The sequence below is a fragment of the Vulpes vulpes genome, chromosome 14, assembly GCF_048418805.1.
Source record: "Vulpes vulpes isolate BD-2025 chromosome 14, VulVul3, whole genome shotgun sequence".
Taxonomy (NCBI): Eukaryota; Metazoa; Chordata; class Mammalia; order Carnivora; family Canidae; genus Vulpes; species Vulpes vulpes.
In genome coordinates this window covers 99,872,790-99,899,069 of record NC_132793.1, presented here as the reverse complement: position 1 = coordinate 99,899,069, position 26,280 = coordinate 99,872,790, and the positions used below count along the sequence as shown (strand labels likewise).

The 26,280-nt window shown below is 51.6% G+C and overlaps 1 protein-coding gene across 1 annotated transcript; it reads right to left on the bottom strand.

Annotated features, from left to right (window-relative positions):
- Positions 1–12,516: 12,516 nt before the first annotated feature.
- Positions 12,517–23,517, bottom strand: ISG20 (interferon stimulated exonuclease gene 20). Its single transcript, XM_026003212.2, has 4 exons — positions 23,227–23,517; positions 22,751–23,002; positions 14,068–14,268; positions 12,517–12,768 (listed from the first exon to the last, which is right to left on the bottom strand). The coding sequence occupies exons 2-4, from the start codon at positions 22,976–22,978 to the stop codon at positions 12,682–12,684; spliced, it is 516 nt and encodes a 171-aa protein (XP_025858997.1). The 5' UTR covers positions 22,979–23,002; positions 23,227–23,517; the 3' UTR covers positions 12,517–12,681.
- Positions 23,518–26,280: the final 2,763 nt, after the last annotated feature.

Below are 26,280 nucleotides of genomic sequence, written 5' to 3'. Positions count from 1 at the left end.
GGGGCTTCACAGAGCAAGTGGCACAAGTTGAGACTCAAAGAGAGAGGAAGGGAAGGGATTTTCTAGGTGTGGTGTGTTTGGGATACAGCGTGTTACTCTGCAGGCTGGAGTGAATGGTTCAGGGGAACCATGACAGAAGAGGACACAAGGGAAGGTGGAGGCCACTCACTGCCTTATTAATGAGCCTGGACTTTGGAGCAGTCTTCCCCAGTTACAAGCAACAGAAATAGATTTGGGCTAATTTTATCAGAAAAGGGACTTTTTTGAAGAATATTCTAGTAACTCCCAGACCTGTAAGTTAAAAAAAAAAAAAAAGAAAAGAGAAATGAAAAAGTTTCGTGAATTAGGTCTGGAAAAGAACAAGGAACTAGGAAATGGCAAGAGTTTAGATAGTGAGAGCTTCTGGTTTGTCAGGGTGCTACTGCTGTTGCTGCTTCTGGAATCAGTGAGAAATATTCCTGCAGACTTGAATCAAGCCACACGAGATTCAAAGCTTTTGGATGTGCTGCTTCAGTGGCTCAGTTGGTTGTGTCCAACTCTTGATTTTGGCTCAGGTCATGATTTCAGAGTCCTGAGATCAAGCCCCACGTTGGGTTCCATACTCACTGGGGAGTCTGCTGGAGATTCTCTCCCCCTCTCCCTCTGCCTCTACCCCTCCAACAAGAAATAAAAATAAATAAAAATTTTTAAAAAAGGTCTTGAATACAAAGACCAATTAGTCTAGCTTTGGTAGGTTTAGGAACTCTTGATCTGTAATCCCACCAGGTCTGCATACTCTAGAGAAGAGTAGATCTCAAGGAAATATTGAAGTGTCATTTCCAAAAGCAGGAGAAAAGAATACTATCCAATGAATACCCACCAGACTTGACTATGAAAGATACTTTGAATGGGAGGATGACACCATTTTGACTTTTAGGAAGACAGGTTGAAGTAAAGAGTAAAGCTAAGTGAGACTGATAAGGGCCCAATGGGAAAAAATTTACGTAGCCCAGGAGAGTGATAGTGTGCTCATGAGCTAAGGCAATGAAGATGCTAATGAATGCAAGAGATATTTGGAAAATGGAATCTGTAGGATTTGGAGAATGTTTGGACATAGAAGTGGAAGAGAGAAAGAGGGGCTGAGGAAAGCCCTGATCTCTGGCTTACATGACTGCATGGATGGATGGATGGATGGATGGATGGAATCATGAAAGCAAGATAGAAATAAACAAGAAAGGTAAAAGGGAATGATGACACTCTGCAGAATTTGGGGACATGCTGGGTTTGAAGTGCCGGTGGAGAATCCAGTTGGTCAGGTTCAAAATTTAACAAAGAGGCTAGTGAGTCATCACCTAAAGGGACGATTGAAGTTATGGATGTAAGTAAAATCACCCAGGGAGTTTAGGCAAAGTGAGAAGTAGGCATGGCTGAGGAGGAAGAGCTGAAGGAAACACTGCCATTGAAGGGGTGGGCAGAAAAAGAACCTGAAGAGAAGTATGTAGCAGCCTGGAAAGAATCAGGAGGGGTTCATGTAAAAAAACAAAAAACAAAAAACAAAAAAACAAAAACACAATTCCTGGAGGGAGAGACCAGGGAGTCACAGAGGATAATCAATCTATTGCGTTGGACAATTTGAAGGTCATTGAGTGCATTGGCTAGGGTTCTTCCAGCAAAATCCTTGGGACAGAAGCCAGTGCACTGGAGAGAGAGAAGGAGCAGACTGTAAATACATCTTCCTGGGGCAAGTACTGGCTGGGAGAGGGGCGTGGAGGGCGAGAGGAGAGGTGCGACAGTAGCCGGAGAGGAGCCCAGGGGCAAGGGAACATAGAGTGTGAAGAGGGCCCTTTACCACGTCTTGCCTTCAATCCAATGGATCATCCAAATATTGACCCTGAATTCCAAAGGAGACAAATAATTTTTAATGCCAAAAACATGATAAAACATGAATCATGATGACAGTGGATGACATCAGTTATGTACATAGTAGGCTACGTCTATTTGTTATCAAACAGTGTAAACAGTCCAACGTCTGCTGGGGCTCAAAACAGGAAATAAAGACAAAAATGGTGAAGGTTCTTATGATGGCCTGTCGCTCCCTGTTGCTCCATCAGCGCATTTCTGAGAGGAGTACATTCATATTTCCAACTAGTATCAGTGTTTGATTGGTTTCTCCTCCTAATTCTTTCAGTATTTCTTTTAATCTGTGTTGTTTACTAGAGTGGCCAGTAGCCAGTAACCACATGTGGTTTTTTCATTTTAAACAAATTAAACCTAAATAGAATTTTATTTTAAAGATTTATTTATTTATTTGAAAGAGAAGGAAAGAGACAGAATGAGTAGGGGGAGGGGCAGAGGGAGAGGGAGCAGTAGACTCCCCATTGAACAGGAAGATGGTCATGGGGCTCCATCCCAGGACTCAGAGATCATGACTTGAGCCAAAGGCAGACATTTAACCAACTGAGCCACCCAAGTGCCCCAAACCTAAATAGAGTTTAAAAACTCAATCACTCAGGCACACGCCACATTTCAAGTGCTCAAAAGCCACATGTTGTTAATGGCAACTGCATTGAACAGTGCAGATATAGAATATTTCTATCACTGTAGGAATGAACTGTGGATACATGCAACAATGTGGATGGATCTCAAAAATATTATGCTGAGCAAAAGGGTGTATACTATTTGATTCTGGTTGGATGACATTCTATAAGAGGCAGAACTATTCATGGAGGTAGTAGACATTAGAACAGTGGTTGCTGGAGGAGGGCATTCAGTGGGAGGGACGATAAAGGAATTTTCTGGGACAATGAAAATGTTTACGTGTCCAGAGGTGTAGGTTATCTGGCTATATATGGTTTTATGGGCGTTTGTCGAAGCTCATTGAGTCATATTCTTCAGATTAGAGTATTTCTGTGAATAAGCCAGAAAAAAAAAAAAAGAAAAGAGAAATACTAGATGACCTCACTTGTATGTGAAATCTAAAAAAGCCAGATTCACAGAACCAGAGACCAGAATGATGGTTACCAGGAGCCCAGGGGGTAGGAGCAAGAAAGGAGATGCATGCTGGTCAAAGGGAGGAGGAAGAGCTAAAGGAAATATGTTATGATACAAGTAAGTTCTGCAGATCCAATGTACAGCATGGTGACTATTGGTAATATTGGTAATGATACTGTATTATATACTTGATAGTTGCTAAGAGAATGAATCTGAAATATTCTTACCACAAAAAACCAAAAGGTAATTATGGGAGGTGACAGATGTGCTAACTAACCTATCGTGGTAACCACTTTGCAATATATATCCGTATCAAATCATCACGTTGTACAAAACACACACAATGTTGCATGCTAATTATAACTCAATAAAGCTGGAAAAAATAACAAAATTTTATTCTTCCCTTTGGGGATACAATGCCTTCTCTTAGTTTTCTGAAAATATTACTTTTTTAAAAAGTTTCCTCCTTGTATTGTGTTTTTTTTTTGTTTTGTTTTGTGTTTTAAATATTTTATTTTTAAGTCATCTCTACACCCAACCTGGGACTCCAACTCACAACCTTGAGATCAAGAGTCACATGCTCTACCAACTGAGCCAGCCAGGTGCCCCTCCTTGTGTTGTGTTTATTCCTTCTTGGTTCTCACCTTCTGTTCCTTTGGGTAACTTCGAAGTAGAAATAACTTTCCTCCAAGGCCCAGTGACCCATCCTTTGCTGTCTCCTCAGATTGCGGTGTGAGGCCCTAAAAGCCTCATTGGGAAAGCTTTCTTTGAGTGGGAAGGGCTTACTGACTGTGGGCTCACTGTTAATGAAGCAGGGGTCCAGCTGGTTCGCTGGGAAACCCCATGGCGCTATCTGTAGGTCTTGTCCATTAGCTTGGTTGGTTTCCGCAGGGAGAATCCAGACTGACAGCATTTTGGAGGTAGAGTATGGAAAGACATACAGACCTGAGAGGTGTCACTCAGAATGCTCCCAGTCCAGGGCTTCTCTAGGTGTACTTCCCCAGAGCCTAAGCCTCATGTTTTCCACCAGGGTGAGCATGAGGGAGGGGAAGCAATCACCAGCCTTACCCACTCAGCCTCATTCCAGTGATCTAACTGCTTCATATTCAGATTTCCAACCTACTCTCCAGTTTGAAACCTGCTGTTCACGCTTGCCCATCACATATCTACTCTCATTCTCGTTTTCCCCTAACCGCTTTATTAGGAACATACAACAAACTTCTGCATAAAGGGTACAATTTGATAAAGTTGGGTGTATCTATTGCTATGGACTGAATGTTTGTGTCTTCCCAAAATTCCTATGTGGAGATCTCATCATCCTCCATATGACAGCATTTGGAGGTGGGGCTTCCGGGAGGTAATCAGGTCACAAATGGGGAGCCCACCTGAATGGGGTTAGTGCCCTCATACAATAGGCCACAGGGAGCTGGCTCACCCCTTTCACCACATGAGGACACCATGAGAAAACTATGGTCCCTTAACCAGACCTTCATTCTGCTGACACCTCGATCCTGGACCGCCCAGCCTCTAGAACTGTAAGAAATCCATTTTTGTTGTTTATAAGCCACTCTGTGGACTAAAATGTGTATGTCTCCATGAAACCCTCACCACAATGGAGATAATGAACATTATCTATCCCTTCCAGAAGCTTCTCCATGTCCCTTTTAATTCTCGCTTTCCCTTCCTGCTCCTTCCTGTACCTCGTCCTTACATGACCTTTGCCCTGTTGCTGCTCTGTACTTTCTAGAACTTTGGAACCATACAGTGTGGACTCTTTCTGCGTCTGACTTCCTTTATTCAACATAATCATTCTGAGATTTGTTTCTATTGTGTGTACTCATAGTTCATCCATGTTTATCGCCACAGTATATTACACTTTGTTTATCCATTCACATGTTGAATGACATTTGGGTTATTTCCAGGTTAGGGCTGTTACAAATAAAGCTACTATGAATGTTTGCATACGAGTCTTATTATGAACAAAGGCTTTCATTTCTCCCAGGTAAATACCTACAAGTAGGATGGCTGGGTCATATGGCAGGTGTGCAACTCTCTCCTTCTTCTTCTTCTCCTCCTCCTCCCCCTTTTTCTTGTCCTCCTCCTCCTTCTTCTTCTTTTTAAGATTTTATTTATTTATTGACAGAGATAGAGCACGAGAGAGCATAAGCAAGGGAATTAGCAGGGGGGGAGGAAGAAGCAGGCTCCCCACAGAGCAGGGAGCCCAATGTGGGGCTCAATCCCAAGACCCCAGAATCATGACCTGAGCCAAAGGCAGATGCTTAACCAATGAGCCAACAAGGCACCTTTAAAATTGGGCTTTTATTTTATTTTTAAAAATATTTTATTTATTTATTCATGAGAGACACACACAGAGAGAGAGGCAGAGTCATAGGCAGAGAGAGAAGCAGACTCCCCACAGGGAGCCGGATGCAGGACTCGATCTCAGGACCCCAGGATCATGTGAGCCAAAGGCAGACACCCAACCACTGAGCCACTCAGGCACCTCTAAAATTGGGCTTTTAATAAGAATAAAATTCTGGGGTGCCTGGCTGGCTCAGTTGGTAGAGCACATGAGTTTCAATCTCAGGGTTGTGAGCTCAAGCCCCACATTGGGTATAGAGATTATTTAAAAACAAAAGCTTTTTTTTTAAAGAATAAAATTATTTTTGTTGAATTGCAAGTGTTCTTTATATATTCTAGATACAAGTCCTTTGTCTGATATATGCGTTGTTCTTTGCCTCTGGTAGATTTTTATTATGATGAAAGTTCCTATTTGGTCTCTTCCCATTAGTTCAGTTTTTCAGCCTTTGGCATAGGAGTTAAGTTTCTCAAGTACTTCAGTGCTCTTCCCTGCAAGCTCATCCATGACCTTCATCAGCTGCCTTGGCCGCCTCTGTCTTTCTGGGGACAGGACACCAGTCCCCTGCACACACTCCTTCAGGTGTGTCGGGCTCCCTGCTCAGTGGGAAGTCTGCTTCTCCCTCTCCCTCTGCCTGCTGCACCACCTGCTTGTACCTCTCTATGTCAAATAAATAAATAAAATCTTTGTTAAAAATAAAAAATCCTCTCTCAGCTCATGCAAGGCCGCCATCTTGTCTGAAACCTAAAGCTCCTCTATGTTATTAATCTGCCCCACATCTCTTTGACAATTTATGTAAGCGTGGTTATTGCCAGCTGACAAGATATTATATATTTAATTGCATTCCATACATTTCCTGTGCTAGAATGTAAGCTCCATGAGGACAGGAACCAGAGATTTTATTTTCTCTTCTCTTCAATGTCTAGAACTGTGCTTGGCACATACCAGGTACATGATAAATATTTGGTGATCAAATGGAGTCTTAAAGCCATTGGACTGGTTGAAGCAGAAAAGGCACACAGAGGAGAGATGGTCAAGGCCCAGGTCCTGAGGAATCACAGAGGAAGAAACTCACTCTAGAGAAGTTGAATTATGTAGAAAGATCTAATAAGATGAGAACCTAAAGTTTCTCAAAGTTGCCAATATGGAACCCACTGGTGATCAAGTGAGAATAGTTTCCATGAGAGGTGGGAAGAGAAGGCAGAGTTAGGATTTAGAGCAAATGAGAGATGAGAGAAAGGAAGAAGGGGGTGAGGTGTAGATGGTGTTCGAGATGCTTAGGGGGTGAAGGTGTCTCGGACAATAGCTGGGAAGATTTAGGAGCTAGGGTTTCCTTTTGTTGGCTTTTAAACTGGGAGATGCTACAGCATGCCTTGCAAATTTACGTGTGAATAATATAGGTTCAGTTCCATTTCCCAATGCCTGGTGCTGAAGGCCAGGATTCCTGAGGCCTGGCCCCATTCTCTGTTTGGCCTGGGACCCTTTCCTCTCCACATTAGCATGATGCTCATGCCACTCTAGGAGCAGAAGACATGAGGTTTGTCATTCCCCTCCATAGGTGACAAATCCCAAGCATCTTTTCCCCTAAGATGAATTCAAGTCCCGAACCTTCCCCTGCATCCCTGCATGACTCCGGCCAAGTACCTTGCCCTCCCGTGCAGTGGTTTCCTCACCAACACCCTTCCCCTCATCTCCAGTGCCATGGTGTTGGTGGTGGGGCTGTAGGACGGAGTCAGGTCATGAGTGTGGAGCCTTGGGAAGGGGATCTATGTCCTTAGCAGAGACATGACTGAGCTGGCTCTGTCTCCACCATGTGAGGACACAGCAAGAAGATGGCTGTCTGCAAACCAGGAAGAGAGCCCTCACTAGATGTCAGATCTGCTGCCACCTGAAGCTTGGACTTCTTTCCCAGCTTGAAGAATTGTGAGAAATAAAAGTCTGTTATGTAAGCCACCCGGTCTATGGCATTCTGTTAGAGTGGCTCAGACTGCTAAGACACTGGCTGTACCCCAGGAGGCATCATCTATTGAGTTGGAAGGTTTCATAGCTTAAGGGGCAGGCCCGAGAGGGCTGGACAAAACGTGCCTCCTTCCTGGAGGACCCAGAAACAGCTGGATCCCCCCTCCTGCATTCAGCCCTTGCCAGTGGCCAGGTCCCCCTTCCCGGTTCAGAGCCCCGATGCATCTTTGTTCAAAGCGATCTTTCACTGAGCACCCGTCTGTGCCCGGAACTTCACATCCATGTCCCTGACCCTTGCACTAGGTAGTGATTCCCCACCTGACTTCCCCACCTACAGATCAGGAACTGGAACCTCGGAGGGGCTCCAGCTCAGGAGTCCCTGGCCAGAAGCAACCGAGCCAGGGCTGGCCTCCAGCCTGCTGCCAGCCACATCTCGCCCTTCCGGTGGCTGCACTGCCGTCCAGGCTCCTGGGGCTTCCTCACTGCTGAAGAGTGCCAGCCTGGGTCTCTTGCTTCTAGCCTTTTCCTGTTGCTTAGAGGAAGGATGCTAGCTCATATCAAAAGAATTTTTATTTTAAATCTTCCCCTCCTTCCTTTAGACTCCAGCTAGTCCTGGGTGCTGTAAGATCTGAACAGCCAGGACTCATCAGCTCTTCTTTCAGACTTGAGGGTCTTGGGTGGGGGTCCGCCAAGCAGAGTGCCACAGCCCTCGTTGGAGGACACTGTGCTGGTGGCAGGGTGGGGGTGCAGGGTGCTGAGCCGGGACTGGCTGGCAGAGCTGAGTCTGTGTCCCTCTTCCTCCGCCTGAGCCCTACACAGTGGAGGACGGAACAGGAACACAAAGAGATGGGGACACCCAACCCCAAGCAAGGGACGAGCCCAGTGTCCTGAAACCGAGGCCCAGACTCGCATTCTCTGGGCCTCCTGCCCTGCCCCTGGGAACAGAGGCCAACGGGTTCTGCCACCGAACACACAGCACACGGTTTGAGATCAGGGTGCTGGGGCCCGGCCAACGTTTGCCTTTTCCTACACGTCTCGGCAAAGCTGCTCCAAGCCCTCTCTCTTCCCCCAGCAGGAAAAGCATATGTTCTTTCCATATAGAGGGGAGATTGTTCCAGGAGTGAGTAAGCCTCTTGGCGGCGGAGCCCGGCCCAGCCCGCAGCACGCCGGGCAGGAAGCGGGCAGCCTTCTGACGGCTGTTGGAACCCGACTGGGCTGGCTCCTCACCCTCGGAGACAGCGGGCTTTTGGACGGGGCCGGGCCAGCGCCTGAACAGTTAGCAGGCCGGGCCGGAGAATCCTTTCCCCGAATAGAAGCACTTTCATCCATTCAGGCCGGGCTGGGCGAAGGGGGGCGGGAGGGCTAAGGGGCTTGGGAGGTGCACCAGAGCCTTCCAGTGCCCCACTCCAGGAGCAAAAGGGCCTGGCTTAGTGAAGCGGGGCCATTCTGAGACTGTCGTTCCCAGCCACTTCCAAATTCTCCTCGATGCCTCAGGGTTGGGTGGCGAAAAAGTGCCCCCATCCTCAGGACCTGCATTCTTCTGCCAGATATGTGTGAACATCCAGCTCTGGGCCTGAGGACGCCACTCATTCCCTTGTCCCCATGGAGTCCTGGTTCCCTTGCCATCTTTTCCTCCATTTCAGAATCCACTGAGAATAGGCCTGATGGGAGTGGGCAGAGAAGGGGAAACCTTTGAAGAAATTGGGGGCCTAGAAATTCAAAGACTTCAAAGGGTAGGGGTGAGAGACGTGAGGACGATCTAAAGGTGGGTGACAGGTCACCATGCGGAAGTGGGATTGGTTGTATCCCGGGCAGGAGCTTCAGTGGCGCAAGCCCGACACTTGCACATCAGGGGCCCCAACCCACCCAGGCGTGCTTTCAAGATAGTGAATTCTGTCTTTGGACATGTCCAGGGCCACCCCATCAAAAGGAGTCAGGTGGCAGGTGGACCAGAGCTGAGGTCTCAAACTGGCGGCCCGTGGGCCAGACACAGTCCTGAAGATGTCTCCGCTGGTCAGCGTGTCTGCATGGCCACAAGCCACTGAGGTGGAGTGGCAGCTGCCCAGTCCAGCCAGACACGGCCTCCCAGTTCTGCACTGGCCTGAGTCGCTCCTTTATTTCCTAGACTGGTCCCTTAGGCAGGCACGCCCGGGAGCTTTGGAGAAGAGGCCCTGCCCACACTCCCCCTTCTTCTCTCAGCTCACCTGTAGGCCCACCTGGCACAAGAGGTGGCGGCAGTACCTTCCCACGGGCTCAGGGAGTTGCCCTGCCCCAGCTGGGGTGCCAGATAGAGCTTTCACTTGGCCAGGGAGCACCATCGCGCTCCCCTCCACGTTCTTGAGCTGCTGTTATGTTGGGATCTATCATGGTCTCTGGGGACTGGGTCTTATACCCAGGACGGCAGAATCCCTCACCTGGCCTTCCTGCCTTAGAGCAGAGCTAGTCCCCTGGGGTATTTAGGGCCTGGGAAGGGCACCCAGAGCAGGTGTACTGTGAACTGAGATGAAGAGACAAAGTGAGGAAGGGCACCCCCTAGACCCCCCGATCCAGGATGGTGGCCCACGGGAGAATGCTAGTGGCAGTGGGTCTGAAGAAAAGTGGGGTGGGATTGGGGAGGTGGGGGATTGGAAACTGACAGTGGGGAGCAAAGTGGGGCAGCTAAAGCAATCGGGACGGAGAGAGCAGAAGGCAAGGCGGTGTAAGCCCGGCTCCTCCCTCCCCCTGTGTGCCTGGGTGGAGCCCCACTGCCCTTGCCAGACTGAGGGTGGGAGAGCAGGAGGGGTGGCCTTCCTGGGCAAGGAGATGCCACCTGAAGGCAGATCGAAGGGCGGTTTCACTTCCCTGAGAGCTGTGGGATTCGGGGCTAATATTCCCATTTTACACATGAGGAGACTGAGGCAGAAGCCGTGCAAGGGCCGAACCTAGCCCCTGGGCAGGAGTGGGGCTCCTGGGTGTCCACCTGGTCCGCTCTCTGAGCTGCTTGTCTAGGCCTTCGGGAGCGGGTCTGCTGTGGATGGCAGAATTCGTCACAAAGCAGCCGCTCAGCAAACATCACCTTCCTCTCTTCCCAGCGTCATGACCTCGTTGAATGACACCAACACGGGCAGGCAACAACCCCAGGTGTGCTGGGACCCAGGTGGGTCAGGAGTCCGGGGTGCAGTCCACGGCAGGCCTTTATTTCTGTTATGATCACCAGCGCTGGGTGCTATTCACGGGTCCCTACCGCCCACCAGCTGGTGCCAGGCACCCTGTGTATGACATCTCCGTCCTCTCCTCTGTCCGTGGACGGCTGGGGCACCTGCTGTCTCGGAGGCGGGACAGCCAAGTCAGCCTGACTCTGAAGCTGGTGCTCTCTTGAGGACCAACCTCTGTGTCTCCTATGTGACTCTGCCACACCCGAGTACTGGCTCTGCAGGTGGTAGGAGCCCACAGCACATGCCCCACCCCCGGGGTCCTGACCCTCACCTTGGTGCCCACCTGGGAGGGGCACCCAAGCCCCAGCGCTGAAAGCCAGAAGCTGGGTTATCTTATCTCTGGGAATCCTGGCTCATCCCTCCTTTCAAGGAGACCTGTCGCAGCTGTGGAAAGGACTTCTGCCTGGGAGGCTGAGAGCCGGGGCTGTAAGTCACTCTACCTCAGCGGTTAGTGGGGTGGCCTACAGGGTCCCCGTTGCAGCCCCCCTCCCGTCTCATGCCTAAGTGTTTTGGGGCTGGTTCTTAGGGGCCCCCTGACGGAGGACGGCCCAAGGGCACCACCTGGTGGCCAGTCTCAGCCAGGCAAGGCAGCCGCAGAAAGTCCAGCAGCAGGTGGGGCAGCAGCGCACCCAGGAAAGAACAGTGAGGGGAGCAGGCTGCACCTCCCCGCTCTCCCAGACGTGGGACGGAGCACTCCGGGCTCCCCAGAGGTCCCTGTGCACATGAGAGGCGCTGCCTTTACAAGGCAGTCTGAGTGAAGAGCTCTCAAGTTTGGGGTCAGAAGAACCTGGATTTGAATCCCTTGGGTCCTTAACCTCACCCTGAGTCTCTGGTCTATGTAGTGAGGCTATTTAGGGCACAGTTTTCAGGGATGCGGACCTCTCTGCATGAGCAGGCATCCAGGGGAGATGGCAGGGGTCAAGGCTGGACCAGCAGCATGTGTCTACCCTGGTGGTACTCAGACTGGAAGCCAGGGACTCTCAACTGTGGCCATACATCACAATCACCCGATGCTTAGCTGTGGGTCTCAAAGCATGGTCCTGGACCAGCAGTGTCAGAATCATTGGGGAACTTGTGAGAAATGCAGATTCTGGGACTCCATCCCCCACCCCCTACCTGCTACATTGGAAATTCTGGGGGTGGGGTCCAGACCGTCCAGGTGATGTTGATGCTCCAGTGTGAGAACACTGTGCTTAGGGCCTGGAGTGGCTTAAAAGGCATCTCAGGTGATTCAAATGTCCTGGGCATCAGAATTACCTGCCCCCCGCCCACCTCCCCACACACAGGTTACAAGGCACCTGGGCAACTTATCACAATAACAGCTCTGCAGCTGCTTCTAACGAGCAGTCACTGCTCTGATGTGGACCCTTCTCCCCACATGCTATGCATGCCCTTCCTTCCTTCCAGAGGGCTGGGTTCCATGGCGGAATGCAGCTGCTCTCCCCGGGGTTCTCCTAGACCAGTGAGTGATGCAAACAATAACTGCCCGTTACTGACATTTCCTGGGTACCTAAGCTCTGAGGGGCATGGTGCTGGGGGCTTTGTATGCGACATCTCACAAGAACCCCATGGACTGTTAGAATTCCCCATTTTACAGATGGAGACACTGAGGCACAGAGAGGCTAAGTAACTCACTCTAGCTACTAAATGGCAGAACTAGGACTCTAACCTAATTCTGATTTCAAAATCCACTTGCTTTGCTTCCCCATTTTACATGAGGAGGGTTGACTTGCTGAATTCTCAGGCCACATTGTTTACACCTTGGCTTCAGAGCTCACCAGTGCCGTGGCACCCATTTCAAGATGGCACACAGGGACCTCTGAGCCAGGTGTCACTCCCCTGAGCATCAGTGCAACAGGAAAAGGGAGGCAGAGGCAAGGGTTTAGTTGCATGTCACCCAGATCCCTCCAGTGTCTTCTTGGATGCACAGAATTCATTATTAAGGAAATGGCCCCCATTCCAGCTCAGTCTTCATTGTCCTCTAAGCATCACACAGACTGGGGCCCATCACCCTTATCCGGCTCAGAGAAAGGCAAGAGGAGATCCAGGGATGGAGTAGAAAAAATAGCTATTTTACCACAAAATATGCATTTCCCAAAAGCAAGGGAGTTGTTGTCTTGAAGAGGCCAAGACCATGGGGAAGTTCCTGTGGAAGGGGCCGAAGGGAGCTCCTGTCCTGGAGTACCAGGTGGGCAGCCCTCAGCGGGCTCGAATTCGCCGGGAGATTCGGTAAAGCTCCATCGTTGCCTTGGCGTCTTCCACCGAGCTGTGCCCAAAACGGCTGTTCTGTAGACACATGTACAGAGTGGGGGCTTGGGGTGGGCTGAATGCAGAGACCCCGTGTGATCGGGGCCTTCCCCTACTCACACCCAGGTTTCCAATGCCCTGAGGTGGGTAAGTCTCCCCAGGCTTCAGACACCGTGGACTCAGCAGGTGGCGGGAACAGGCCTGGCTTCTACCTGTTGGCCCCTGAGCTAGGACACAAGGCCCAGGCATGGCCAGGTATCCGCCTTCCAGCTTCCAGAGAACCAGGCTATGCCTTCAAGGTGCTTATCCGGCACAGGGAAGGGGGTGCTGCAGACTTGCTGTCAGACACATACGGAGCTCCAGGGCACCAGGCAAATATAAAAAAAATATGTCAAAATGATGTTTCTAAAGTGCCACCTGCTCAGCACTTCAGTGAACCCACATGCTAACCATTGTGTCCTTGGTCCTGTGTCCACCAGGCTGATGGAGGGGCCCCAGTTCAGGCCCATTCCCTGAGACCCACACAATTCCGGGTCACCTAGCCAAGCAGTGCCTCACACCTCAGGCTGGGGCTCCTGCTCTGCTCTCCTCAAGGTCTCAGGAAGGTCTCCTTGGAAGGTCTCCCCTTCTAAGGCTCACCTTTTGGACATGTGCAAACCTGCCATATATCCTTCATGTCTTTGGGCTAATGGGCTGCCCTCCCTGCAATCTAGAGTTGCTCAAGCACAGGGCCCAGTCCTGGAGATCCAGCATCTCATCCAGCCGGGCCCAGAGTAGGTGTTGATAAATATCTGTTGACAGGGAAGGCCTTCACGTGGAGCTGCTCCTGCTAGGGTGTGGCCCACCTCCCTTGGCCCTGCCACCTCAGTGATCTCCCAAGCACCAGTGCCCATGCGCCTTTGCCTGGGGCTTGCCAGAGACTTCGAGTGCTGAGGAATGGGCAGCAGCAGCAGCAGCCATGCCTGACAGGAGCTGTGTGTCAATACCTCTGCTCCCTGCATGCATCGGAGCTCTGTGGGATTGCCCAGAGGCCCGCAGTGGGATTAAACCTCAGTTATCCACAGAGTCACTGGCTTGAGTTTAAAAACAAATGAAAACTTTCTTGGGTGGCTTCCCTTCACTGCCTCTTATCCTCGCTCTACCGTGTGTCCCAGGGTCTCCTCTTGAATAAACCACCGCACTCTGGTCCTGCCCTGGGGCCTGGAGGACCCCTCCTTGCTGGCAAGCATACAGCCTCTCATGACTGTGGGGGAGACAGAGCATCTTTGGGGCCGCATGTTGGTTCTGGAGCCACTGGAAGACATTGGCACCCTGGTGGGAAGTCAGGGGGATGCTCACCTGGATGCGCCGCCCAAGGAGGCGCTCACTGAGCACCCGGAGAGAGACGCGCCTGCAGTTCTGTAGGTTGGCTTCCCGCCACAGCAGCCTGTCGGTGGATGTGTCGTAGATGGAGTAGTTGCTCATGTTCGCTTTCAGGGCCTGGAAGTCATGCTTCAGGTCGTGACCCACCACCAGCTTGCCTTCCAGGAGCTGCAGGATCTGGCCAGGGAGACACGCAGCACACACATCACGCAGGGTCCTCTGGACGGGTCTGGGGCGACTGGCAGGAAACAGCCCCTCCTCGACGTGCTGTGTGACTTTCAGCAAACTGACCTCCCTCTCTGGGCTTCAAACCTATCATCTATAAAATGAGAAGACTGGACCAGGCCTCTCCTCTCACTCAATGGTTTGGGTCCATGCTAAAGGCATGTCCCTATGACTCCTTCAGTGGCTTCCCCATGTGATAGCTGTGGCCCCTACTAAGCATGTCCCCTGTGCCAGGCACTCACCTAAGTACGTCACATACTTTATATCCTCTAATTTTTTCAACGAGCCCACTGTGGCAGGCAGAATAATGACCTCCGAAAGATGCCCATGCCCTAATCCCAGAATCTGTGAACCCATTGCTTGGCAGAGGAAAGTTACAGTTGCATACAAGCTTCAGGCTGAAGAGGACCTCCCAACAGGGTGATCACCGCCATCACCTGCGTGCACCCAACATATGGCAACGACTCTTCTGTATGGAGGTCAGTGGTTTGCCCTGAGGACCTGACATGCAGCTGCTGGTCTTGAAGAGGGAGGAAGGGGGCTCTACAGGTTGGTAAGGCCAGGAAACGCACTCTCGCACAGAGCTATCAGAAGGGAACACAGCCCTGCCTACACCTTGATTCCAGCCCCGAGACCCGTGCCAGACTTTGAACTGTGGAACCGTGCAACTCAACACACCTGTGGGGCTTTGGACCACTCAGTTTATGGTGTTGTTACAGCAGCCATAGGAAGCCAAGGCAGCGATGAGAGAGGCCTGTATTTAACTGAAATTTTGCAGCTGGGAAAAACCGAAGCACCAAGAAAGTGAAATAATTTGCAGATTTTAAAGCAAGTTCTCAGATTCCTTGGCAGCTCCTCTCTCCAAAGATGAAGCTCAGGTCCCCTCGCCTCCAATGACTATAGGTCAGCCTATGTGGCCAGCACCCCAGCAGCCCCCAGGTCCCCCGAAGCCACCCTGCTGGAAAGACACACAGAGGTGGAGAGCTGGGCCTGAGGGCCCCAGGGCCAGCCACTGGCCAGGTGGGCTGACGAATCTCCCGGTGATCCCAGCTCTGGGCCTGCGGGACGCTTCAGCCGACCAGCTGGCCCCATCTGCTGAGCCCTGTCCAGATTGCAGATGCATGAGCAAAGTAAATATTGACATTGTTTAAAGCACTATGTTTAGAGGTGATTTGCTAAGCACCATTAGATAACCAGGGCCGTGACATAGCTAGTTAGTGAGTTAGTGGCAGAGCCAGCCTTCAAAGCCAGCAGGCTGCTTGTCACCGCCACACTTCGAGCAGGCCTGCTCCAGGCCTCTGCCAGCCAAGCCGCTGAGCTTTGAGAAGCAACCTCTAAAGTCCCCTCTCAAGTGCCCAGGCCTGCCATCTTGCCTCCCTCCTGACTCCTTCCCCAAGGTGGTCCTGTGGACAACCTCCTACCTCAGGCCACATGGGCCACTCCCTTTTCTTTACCTTGGCTGCCATTGGAGAGAATGGGAGAGGGATCTAGGGGGAGCTATATCAGGCCCCAGCTGGAGGGGCAGCTTGGGGCTCAGGCCTCCCCTTGGACGGGTCTCCAGTAGCTTCTGTGCCTGAGCAAGGAGACTTCTTACGTGGCAAATACCCTCCCATGCCCTGCTTCTACTTCTAGTGGCCTCCTGGGACATCACATGGGGCATTATATGCTCTCCCTTGGCGATCACAGGATCACTGTGGCTACTCTATAGAAGAAGAAGCCAAGGCTCAGAGACACAAGTTGACTTGCCGCATCATGGTCACATTGGTGGTAGCAGGGTCTGATCTACAGGCAACAGGCAATGTCACCAGCCTGCCCGTCACTCCCTACAGTGTTCCATGGTTTCATCGGGGCCACTGCTGAACAGAGCCCACAGTCAGCCTAGGGACTGGAGAGGCTCGCTTGAGGACTGAAGCTGTGCTTGTCGGACGGACACCAGGTCTGCTCCCACTTGGGCCAAGGCATCACCTGGAGAAGCCCCAGAAATTGGGGATTCTAAACTTCGAATTTCTACAGCTGGCGCTGATACTGCAGATCTAGGGGTCACGTGAGTGGTGAGGGTACACGCCCTGGGCAGCAGCTCCAGTCCTCTGTGTGGAGCAAAGTGCACCTGCTGGCACCTGGGGGAAGGGCAGCATGCACCAGGTCCAGGGCCATGCTGGGCGACCATGGGTCATGTGCCTTTTTTTGCTGATATCTTTTAAGTTCCTGAACAATCTGGCCTGTTCTCCCTGACCGACAGGGAGCTGGCTCAGGCCCAGTTCACACAAAGCCCTAAGGGACCGTCTGCCATCCCAGAAGCAGCAGCCACGACAGCCACAGGTCCCAGACACAAGAGGATTGAGTCACTGTGAGGCACATTCCTGGGAACTTCATCACTTCCTGAGCCCGCAGGTCTCAGGAGACAGGCGGGGAGGTCACTACGGGAATCACCATGGGACCCATGATGACACAAACGAAATACGAGGGGTGGACAAGCAGAAGGAACAGGAAGCAGGGAAAAGAGAAGACTATTTGGCAGAGAGAGAGATGCTGGCAACTTTTCAGACCAAAGATGCTGGGCTCTGGGCAGGGAGAGACAGCCAGCATTTGCTGTGCGCTCTCTGAGAGGTTAAAGACCATGTCTAGGCTCCTGTTTTCCCACCTGTAAGGTCAAGGCCTGGAACAGCCAGGGCTCTGCTGACTTTCTGAGGCAGGGCTGGGGAGGGAAGTGGGGGGCCTGCTGGAGCCCGGGGGACAGGGAGAAGGCACCAGCTGGCGAGACCTGCCCTGAGTCAGTGTGGGGAAGCAGGTGTGTACAGCACAGGAAGGGGGGTGGGGGGAATGTCTCAAATTCCTGGAGAGAGTTGAGTGAGGAAGAGAAGGGACTTCACCCATCTGCTCTACCTGCCAGTGATTGGCCAGGGACTTTCCTCCCCCAGGCACCTCTTGACCCAGAGTATTCTGATTCCCATGCCACAGAAGAGGGGCTTGGGGGTCGGAGGGGTTGAGAGGCTTGTCCAGGTGATGCGGCTGGTGACTTGAGAGCTGCAGTGAGGTGTCCGGATCTGCCCGCCACCGCCACTGTCTTTGTAGTTGTCATGGTTACCCCCTACCAAGAACCTGGTTCTAGTTCAGCGTTACTACTGTCTGAGCTGAGGGCAGAGATGGGCATGGGTCAGCTCTCAGTGAAGCCTTCCTGAAGCAGAAATGTGGCGCCTGTGAGGCCGGGATGATCACACCATCTTACCAACAGGGAAAGGAGGGTGCAGAGTGGCATGTGCCCACGTCACATGGCAGGCAGGAGCAGGGCCTGTAGTGTCCTTCTGCTGCATACCCACGATTCTTCCAGGTATTCCCCAGCTGAGCCTGATCAGGAAAATCACCTGGGGCCCTTGTTAAAAATCCAGAGGGCTGGGTCCCACTGTCACCCTTAAGAGTGGCCCAGTCCCCTCTTCCCTCCTGTCCTGTGCCCTGCTCTGCAGGTGTCCCCACCCAGCGTGTGACTGCATCCCACAAGGCTGCGTATGCTTGGGGTATCCTGGATGGTGAAGTCATCCTCTTTCATCTGGCCCCAGAAACACCCGCCCAGTGGCGGGGCCCCAACAGGGCACTTGGCCCAGGCAAGGCGGCTGTATTGGAAACAGCTGCAGGAGGCTACTGCGGCCTTCCTTCTGTCTGCATTTCCCTCCTAAACCAAGAAACTTCATGGGGTTCAGCTAGTTTGTTTGCCAACTAAAAATGTAATTATCGGTCCCTGGTCCTGGTCATGGGTAAATGCTACTTGGCATACTGGGTTAACATTAAAAGAGCATTAACTTACAAAAATAAACTACAAGCTATTAAAAATTACTGTTAGGAAAGAAAAAAACAAAACCCAAAAAACCAGCATTAGCCACCATGTGAGAGCCCCATATCTGAACACTGAATTATGTTACAGCTTGCTGTGTGTCCTTAAATAAGTTGCTGCCCCTCTCTGGACTTCAGTCTCCTCATGGGTTCTCTCCCACACTGACACCCTGATTTGTGGGGCTCTGTAGACCAGTTTCTCAACTTCAGCACTGTCGATACTTCTTCAGTGTGTGTGTGGCCAGGGCAGGGGCAGTCCCGAGCATTATAGGATGGTTTAGCACCATCACAGTACTCTCCCCACTGGATGTCAGTAGCAGGCCCCTTGCCCCACTTATGACAACCATAAATGTTTCCAGATATTGCTAAATGTCCCTTGGGGAGCAAAACCACTCCACATTGGGAACTGCGGCTCTAGATGATGGTCAGACCTAGAGGTTTCAGAAGATAACAGGCGGTAACTTTCCACTATAAAAGTAACGTAAACCACTTTACAAAAAATAAAAGTAAAGAAGAAATAAGGGAGTGGTGGGATCCCATGCACAATCTCAGTGCCCTATGGCAAGGTTGTTGTGGGGACCAAAGGCAGAGGTGCATGGAAAGTGCTCAGAACAGTGCCAGGATGTGGTGCTGGATATAGACACCCGCGCTGCTTCACCCTGCATGTCACAGATGCTCCTACTGAAGGGCCCAGAGCAGTTTAGCAACAAACCAGAGGACAGAGACCCACGTCCATGCAAGTCTAAAGACTGTGTGCTTGCACTTCCCCCCCTTTCCTGGGCTATGTGTGTATCATTGTGTCTCGACAGCAAAGGCCAGCATGAGGCCAGAGGCAGTTTTGTTCCACACAGCTACCAGAGCTCCTGTATTTTGTGAAAATCAGTTCAACTGCAACCCCACAAACATTCTCAGGGTACCTTCTGTGCACAAAGTATACCATCCCGTCTGGGGGCAGAATAAAATACATCACAGGAACGTGGAACTAGGCAGGCCATGCGTGGACAGGCAAGCATTAAAGCCCAAGAGCCACTGTAAGGAAAACAAGAGGCCCCCACTGCGGGCCCCCATGCAGGGAGGCGGGGATGGGGGACAGGGCAGGGAAGCATCAGGAAGGACTCCTCTGGCCTGGGCCTGCCAGGATGGTGTCAGATGTAGGGGCAGGGTTGGGGGCCGGGGGAAAGTAGGGGTGTGGCGGAAGCACAGGCTGGATGATGGCTGAGCTGTGAGGGAAGGCAGCAAAGGCAGGTCGGTAGGGTTTGGAGGTCCATGAGCATTGTGCTGGCGACCTTGGCCAACAGGGAGCCATGAGAGATACTTGAACAGTGGGATGGGGAGGCTGTGATCCCAGCCAGGCCTGAGAAAGCCTGTCTGGCACTGGGGTAGGAGAGATTGACGGCCAGCATACCTGCTGCTGGGCAGAAAATGAGAGCCAGAACCTAAGACCACAGTTCTCAAGGGAGGTCAGAAAGGGGACTCAGACATATAATCTGGGTGTGCGCCCTCCTTCCTCCACGGGCACAGTTGGTGACTGTCAGCCATGGGCTGGGCACTGTGCTTAGTGCGACAGGCCACATCACTGAATCCAGTGTACACGAGGCCAGGGAGGAGGCATTAGCACTCCCTGTCACTGACAAACAGGTTCAGAAAGGTTTGATAACTTGCCAAAGGTCACACAAACCAGTGAGTGACGGAGCAGGAAATGTAAAACCCCAGATGTGGTTCAATGGTCTGGCCAGTCTGTAGATTCTTGGTTCCCCCTTTGAATGGCTGCTCAGTGCCTACTCTGGGCAGGGCTCCGAGTGACACACCTGAAGCATCAGGCTTGGCACGACCTCCCCCTGAGATACAAAGCATTCCGCACCAAATCTGGATGGGCACCTAGGCATCCCAGTGCCCAGGCCAGGGCTCCAAGGCATGCTCTGGGCTCTCCTGCCCTTTCCGCCACTCTGCCAGGGACGGGGGGAGGGGAGGGACTGCGGAGACAAGGAGGAAGGACGGGCACATGTAGTCCAGCTGACTGCTCAGTGGGGATCTGAGTGTGAGGAGCTCCTGCCATGTCCCTGGGCCTCCCGTTGACACCTGAACACCCAACCCCTTTGGCCACCTCCATCCTAGCATTCTCTGCCCCTGCTGATGGCTCCCCAGGGGCTCTGACTCACTCCCTATTGATATTTCTTTCCTCACTACCATCTATCCTCCACAGCATCCCCCCCCCAATTCTAGTCTTCTCAAAACTTGGGTTCGATCCTGCTATCCCCTTGCTCAAGGATCTCCCATGGCTCTCTGTGGCCCACTGGGTTGCAGACATGGACTCCTCCCACCCCTTCAAAACCCACCAGCCTCATGGAGTCTTTCTAGACCCTAACTGATTACTGTACCCCCGGCATTAGCATTAGCATGTGGGCTAATGGCCTCCTCATAGTCCCTATAAAACAGCACTGTCCAGTAGACATATATTGTGAGCCACATATGTAATTTTAAATCATCTAATCACCATATTGAAAAAGGTAAAAATAGGTGAAACTAGTTTTAATGTTTTATTTAACCTAATATTGTCAAATACTATAATTTTAACGTGTAATTGATATAAAAGATTATTGAGACCTCTTATGAATTTTTTGATACAAATCTCTGAAATTGGGACGTCTGGGTGGCTCAGTGGTTGAGCGTCTGCCTTCGGCTCAGGTCCTGGGATCGAGTCCCACATCGCGCTCCCTACAGGGAGCCTGCTTCTCCCTCTGCCTATCTCTCTGCCTCTCTCATGAATAAATAAAACAAACAAGCAAAGCAAAACAAATCTCTGAAATCCCACGCACATTTTATACTTACAGCACATCATGGTTCATACCAGCCACTTTTGGGGGCTCATAGCCACATGCAGCTTGGCGGCCCCCTACTGGACACACAGCCCTTGAGGCATGAGCCTGACTTCTGAGTCCTGACCCCCTCTAGTTATCTGGATCTTTGGGAGTCACTTAGTGTTAATGGGTTGAATTGTGTCCTCCCGCCCTCCCTGCCTTCTGCCACCTCCATTCATATGTTGAAATCCTCACTCCCAGTCCCTGAAAATGTGACTTATTTGGAAATAGGGTCATTGCAGATGTAATCAGCAGAGGCCATCAGGGTGGACCCTGATACAATATGATCTGTGTCCTTATAAATGGGCAAGAGGGGGCCACAGAATGTGCACACCAGGAGAACACCACACGGACTGAAGGCAGAGATTGGGGTGATGCTTCTACAAGCCAAGAAACAGAAGACTGCCAGCCAGCCCCCAGAAGCTGGGAGAGAGATGCAGCATGGATTCTCCCGCAGGGCCTCAGAAGGAAGCAACCCTGCTTACATCTTGAGCTCTGACTTCCACCCTCCAGGATGATGGGACAATACATTTCTGTTGTTTGAGGCCCCAGGCCATGGTACTTTGCTGCGGTGGCCCTAGCAAACCAATACACTTGGTTCAAGGGGGTCTCAGTTTCCACATCTGTAATATGGGGATAACAGACGATCGTATCAGCTGACGTGTCTGGAGTCCTTACACAGGCACTCTCTCTAGGCACGTTCTCAATCCTCACAACAATCCTATGAAGTCGCTACTATTATTATGCTCAGTAATCTTTTACAGGTGCAGGAAGCTGGGTACACGGAGAGGCTGCCCAAGGAACTCGCCCAGGGTAACTGAGCTGCTATGTCAGCAGCCAGGGTTCAAGACTGGCCCTCTAACTCTGAGTTTACAGCTCCTGAAAACCATCCTGGAGGGCTGTCCCATGAGGCGTGAAGGAGGTCCGGCCATTGCTCAGGAAACGGGAGCTATTGTTATGTTTTATGTTTATCCTGAGCGTGGAGCCTGGCACATGTATGGGGCGTGCAGTCGGGACCAGCCCCAGTCGGCGTTCCTCTGGGACTTCCCCCAAGCCTAGAAACCAATGCGCTGACTCGCCCTTCTAAACCTTCCCAGAAGTGACTCAAGCTAGTGCGAGATGGGTTGAGTTTGCTTTCCATCTAGTGACTCAGAGAAATAGAAACAGAAACTGGGACCTGAAAAAGTTATCACAAGGTGAGGCAAGATGGTGGGAAATCTTGGGGCCTCATACCAACCTCAAACTGACGGAAGGTCTATGGTAGGTGTGAGTGCAAGCTCTTCCCCGCAGCCCAGGACTCCAGCCTGTTTTCCAAGACCCCGAGCCCCCACCAAGGGCCCAGCCAGTGAGACCACATTTCTTCATTTCCTTGTGGGGCCAACCCAGGGCAGCCAGGGTAGAGAAAGCATCCCTCCATGGGAACATCAAGCAGAACCCAGTTTCCCCATGAGTAGCCCAGGAAGGTGGACCGGACGCCCTGAACGCTGCTCCCAGATGTGAGTCTAAGGCTGTCTGAGGGCAGGAGGCCTTCTCAGGGATCTGAAGGAGACCCTGATAGGGTTCTCGGAGCCCAAGTGCTCCTTCACGCAGAGGTGGAGGGGATCTGTCGTGGCTGGGGTCATAGGTCACAGATCTGGCGCCTAGGGAAGGTGCCAGGGAAGTGTGCATGTGCGTGCATGTGTGTGTAGACACGCAGGGGTCCGCAGCCTCCCCGCCGCCCCAGCCTGGCTGGCAGACAGCCCTCCACTCACCTCCAGCCTGGCCACGGCGAACGGCGTGGCCTGCTCCATGTGCCGAGGCGTGATCCCGCTGACCGGGGTCCTGTAGTCAGTGATCTCACCCTCGGGCCGGATGAACTGGTCGTAGAGCACGGTGCCGTGGAGGTCCACGAGGCTGCAGCGGGCCAAGCCGCTCTCCCGACCGGGCCCCACGCCCACCATCTCACAGTCAATGGCCACCACGTCAGTGCCACTTGCCATGTCTCATCAGGACCCTGAGACACACTGGAGAGGGCAGGCGGGGGCGGGAGCATCACTCAGGGCCAACTCGGGCCACCACCCCGCAGCCTCTACCCTCTGCCCTGCTTGTCAGGAGCACTGCCTGGAGGCAGGCAAAGCTGGCTTCCTGCCACCCCAGCCGGCTTCCTGAGCCCCGGGGTCCCAGGGCCTGGGGAGCCCGCGGGCCCCTCTCACATCCTCCCCTGGCCACCACCGCAGCTCCCACTCACCTGCCTGCTGGCCGCCCGTGCCCTCTGCTCGCGTCTGCCCCTCTGGCGACGCCTCTTAGCTACTGCAGTGGCCCCGGGCGGTGACTCATCTCTGACTTCACGCCGGGAATCCCAAGCCCGGTTCAGTTTCTGGTTTGTTATCAGGCGAAGTCAGAGGAGGGAGGCTGGGCACGTGGGCTGCGCTGCTCCAGCTCTTTGCGCTGCCGGCAGGTGGGGAGCCAGGTGACCCGAGTCACAACCGACCCGGGAGGCAGGCTCCGCGTCCACCCGTCTGACCGTTGCCCCTGCCCCTACCTGGGTGCTTGGAGCCCTCCCCATCTCAGATGACGCGGCTGATGAGAATGGGGTGGGTTGCCACACCTTCTTTCCTTCCCTTTCTCACCCTCCATCTGCTGGGAGAATAAACATCCCCGGCACCGGAGGCCGCAGAATGTCCCACAACTTCCAACCTGACACTCAGTGAGGTCTCTTATGGGGGTAAGGGGGAGCGGGCTCTTGGGACATTGAGCCTGGGGCTAGCCCCAACCCCCACCCAGGAAGGCTGAGAGGGAGGCCCTAGAGTCTCCAGAGCTTTGGGGGTGCTTCAGAAACAACCATCTGCCTGCCCTCAACGGGCTCTGCTTCCGGCTGGGCTAACACTCTGAGGACAAGGAAAGAAAGCCTGGAAGTAGCCCCACCAGCCTGGCCATACTTCCTGGGGACTACACCCAGCTCCCAGGCTCGAACTCTGACCTCTTACAGCAGTGCCTGACACACAGACAGCATTCAATACTTATTGACTAGATGGAATGAGTTATGGCTGGGACAAAACCAGAACCAGCTTTCAGTGAGGAAAAGGCAGAAATTGAAATCTTTCCTCACTATCAGCTATCCTCCACAGCACTCCTTCCCTAGTCTCCTCAAATCTGGGTTTGATCCTGCCATGCTCTTACTCAAGAATCCTCTATGGCTCTCTGTGGCCCACTGGGTTGAGAGGAAGTCATCATCATATGCTGCAGCAAGACTCTTGCCTCCTACTCCAGATTCCCAAGGAGTAAGCTTTGAGCAGTGGGATCTGATTGCTCCCAGATGCCATCAAGATTTGTGGCTTGGAAAGGAATTTCCCCAGGTCCCTGGTATTTTCACCAAGTGATGTCTGACTGTAACAGACCTCAAAAATAAAACAAAGTACTGAAATATGTCTGAATAATAAGGTATTGCTCAAGTTCGTCATTGAATTGGCTCGAATTTGAAGCATGAAATTATTTTTGGTTCCCATCCTGATTGAGCAACTTTTGCTTGAATTCAGACTGGGGACTTTGTTTCTCAAATGCATAAAGGATCATCACCCTGATTTAGGGAGAGAATGAAGCAAAATGTGTCACTTTACATGAATGTGCATTGAAAAAGTAACCCCCTAAAGATCCAGTGGTGAGGTTTCTGCTTCTACAACCCCATAGGACCCTGTGCACCTCACCCCTTCACCCTGCTGGTTTCCTCAGGTCTCCTCCTCTTTGTCCCAGCGTCCAGAGCCCACTCCGTGGTCACTGACCCTGCATTTCCCCTTTGCTCAGTCCCCACCTGCCCATCAGCTCCCGGGTCTTCCTGCCTCCATGCTGTCCTTCAAATCCCAACAGATTTATTTTCTCCAAATCTAATCTCTTGCACTGTGATTTCCAGTTGTCCAAAAAAAAAAAAAAAAAAAAAAAAAGCAAACTTCAACGCCCATGCAGTTTCCAAGAACCTGGAGCCCTGCCTGGGTCATGTTGAATTTTTTTTCCCAGGTACTGTGAGCTCTGAGGTTAGATACAGACACTTGTGAAAGCCTAGGAGAGGAATCCCTGACCCCAGCCAGGGGGAGGAGTTTCCTGAGGGGATGCTTCTCCAGTTTACCTGGTGTCACCCATCGGCCAGACCAAGCCTGCAAATCTCAGGTCAGGTGACAGCAGGAAAGTTAGTCACTCAGGGCAAACCTCTCAGCCCTTACAAGACACACACTCTCCTTCAGAGGCTGCCACCTTGTGGCAACAAGCACAGGGCACAGGCCAAGTGGGTGATTCATAACTGAGTCAGGCACTGATCCCTACCAGCACCCTGACCTTTGAATTCCTATTCAACCATGTCTCAGCTGTGCATGTGCCCGAAAATGCACAGGCATGGATTTCTCAATTCTGTGACAGGTAGAAGTGTTTCAGTCAAATGTCAGCAATTTCATGTAGTTCATGTAAAATCACAATGGAATTGCTTTTTAAAAAGAAAAAAAAGTGAAAAATGAACTATATATCAGTAAACGTGCAAAAAGATGTTCAAAATCTCTAATCATTAGAGAAATGCAAATTAAAACCAAAATGACGTAGGTACCTACACCCACTAGGATACTGACCCTCCCCTGAAAAAAAAGAAAAAGCACACAATAAAACCCCAAAATAACAAGTGTGGGTGAGGATGTGGAGAAATGGGTAAGCTCATGGACTGTTGGTGGGACTGCAAATTGGTGCACCCACTGTGGAACACAGTATGGCAGTTCCTCAAAAACTTCAAACAGAACCACCGTATGATCCAACAATCTTACTTCTGGGTATACACCCAAGGTAACCAAAAGCGGAGTTCCAAAGGTACGGCACACCTCCCTTCAGTGTTATTCTCAAACAAGCAGGGGAAGTAACCCAAGTGTTGAGGACTGACCAGACCAACAAAATATGGTCTATACATCCAAATGATTATTCAGTCTTAAAAGGGAAGGAAATTCTAACACATATTAAACATGAATGAACTTTGAGGACCATATGCTAAGTGAAATAAGCTCATCACAAAGACAAATACTATTTGATTCTACTTACATGGGGTAGTCAAATTCATAGTAACAGAAAGTAGAATGGTGGTGGCCAGCACCACCATTAGAATAGTAGAATAATAGTAGAATAATGGTGGCTGGAGGGAGGAGGGTGTGGGGAGTGTGTTTAATGAGCAGTTTTAGTTTTGCAAGATGAAAAAGCTCTGTCATACAGATTGGCTGTACAATGGAAATATACTTACCATCACTGAGCTGTACCCTTAGAAAGGGTTAAGATGGAA

Bases quoted from the DNA above. Each gene is read 5' to 3' on its own strand.
- ISG20 (XM_026003212.2), bottom strand. From the start codon at position 22,978: ATGGCAAGTGGCACTGACGTGGTGGCCATTGACTGTGAGATGGTGGGC. The intron at 14,269-22,750 runs GTGAGTGGAGGG...CTCCCTGGCCAG, and splicing joins TCGCCGTGGCCAGGCTGGAG to ATCCTGCAGCTCCTGGAAGG. The intron at 12,769-14,067 runs GTGAGCATCCCC...ATGTGTCTACAG, and splicing joins TCCTTGGGCGGCGCATCCAG to AACAGCCGTTTTGGGCACAG.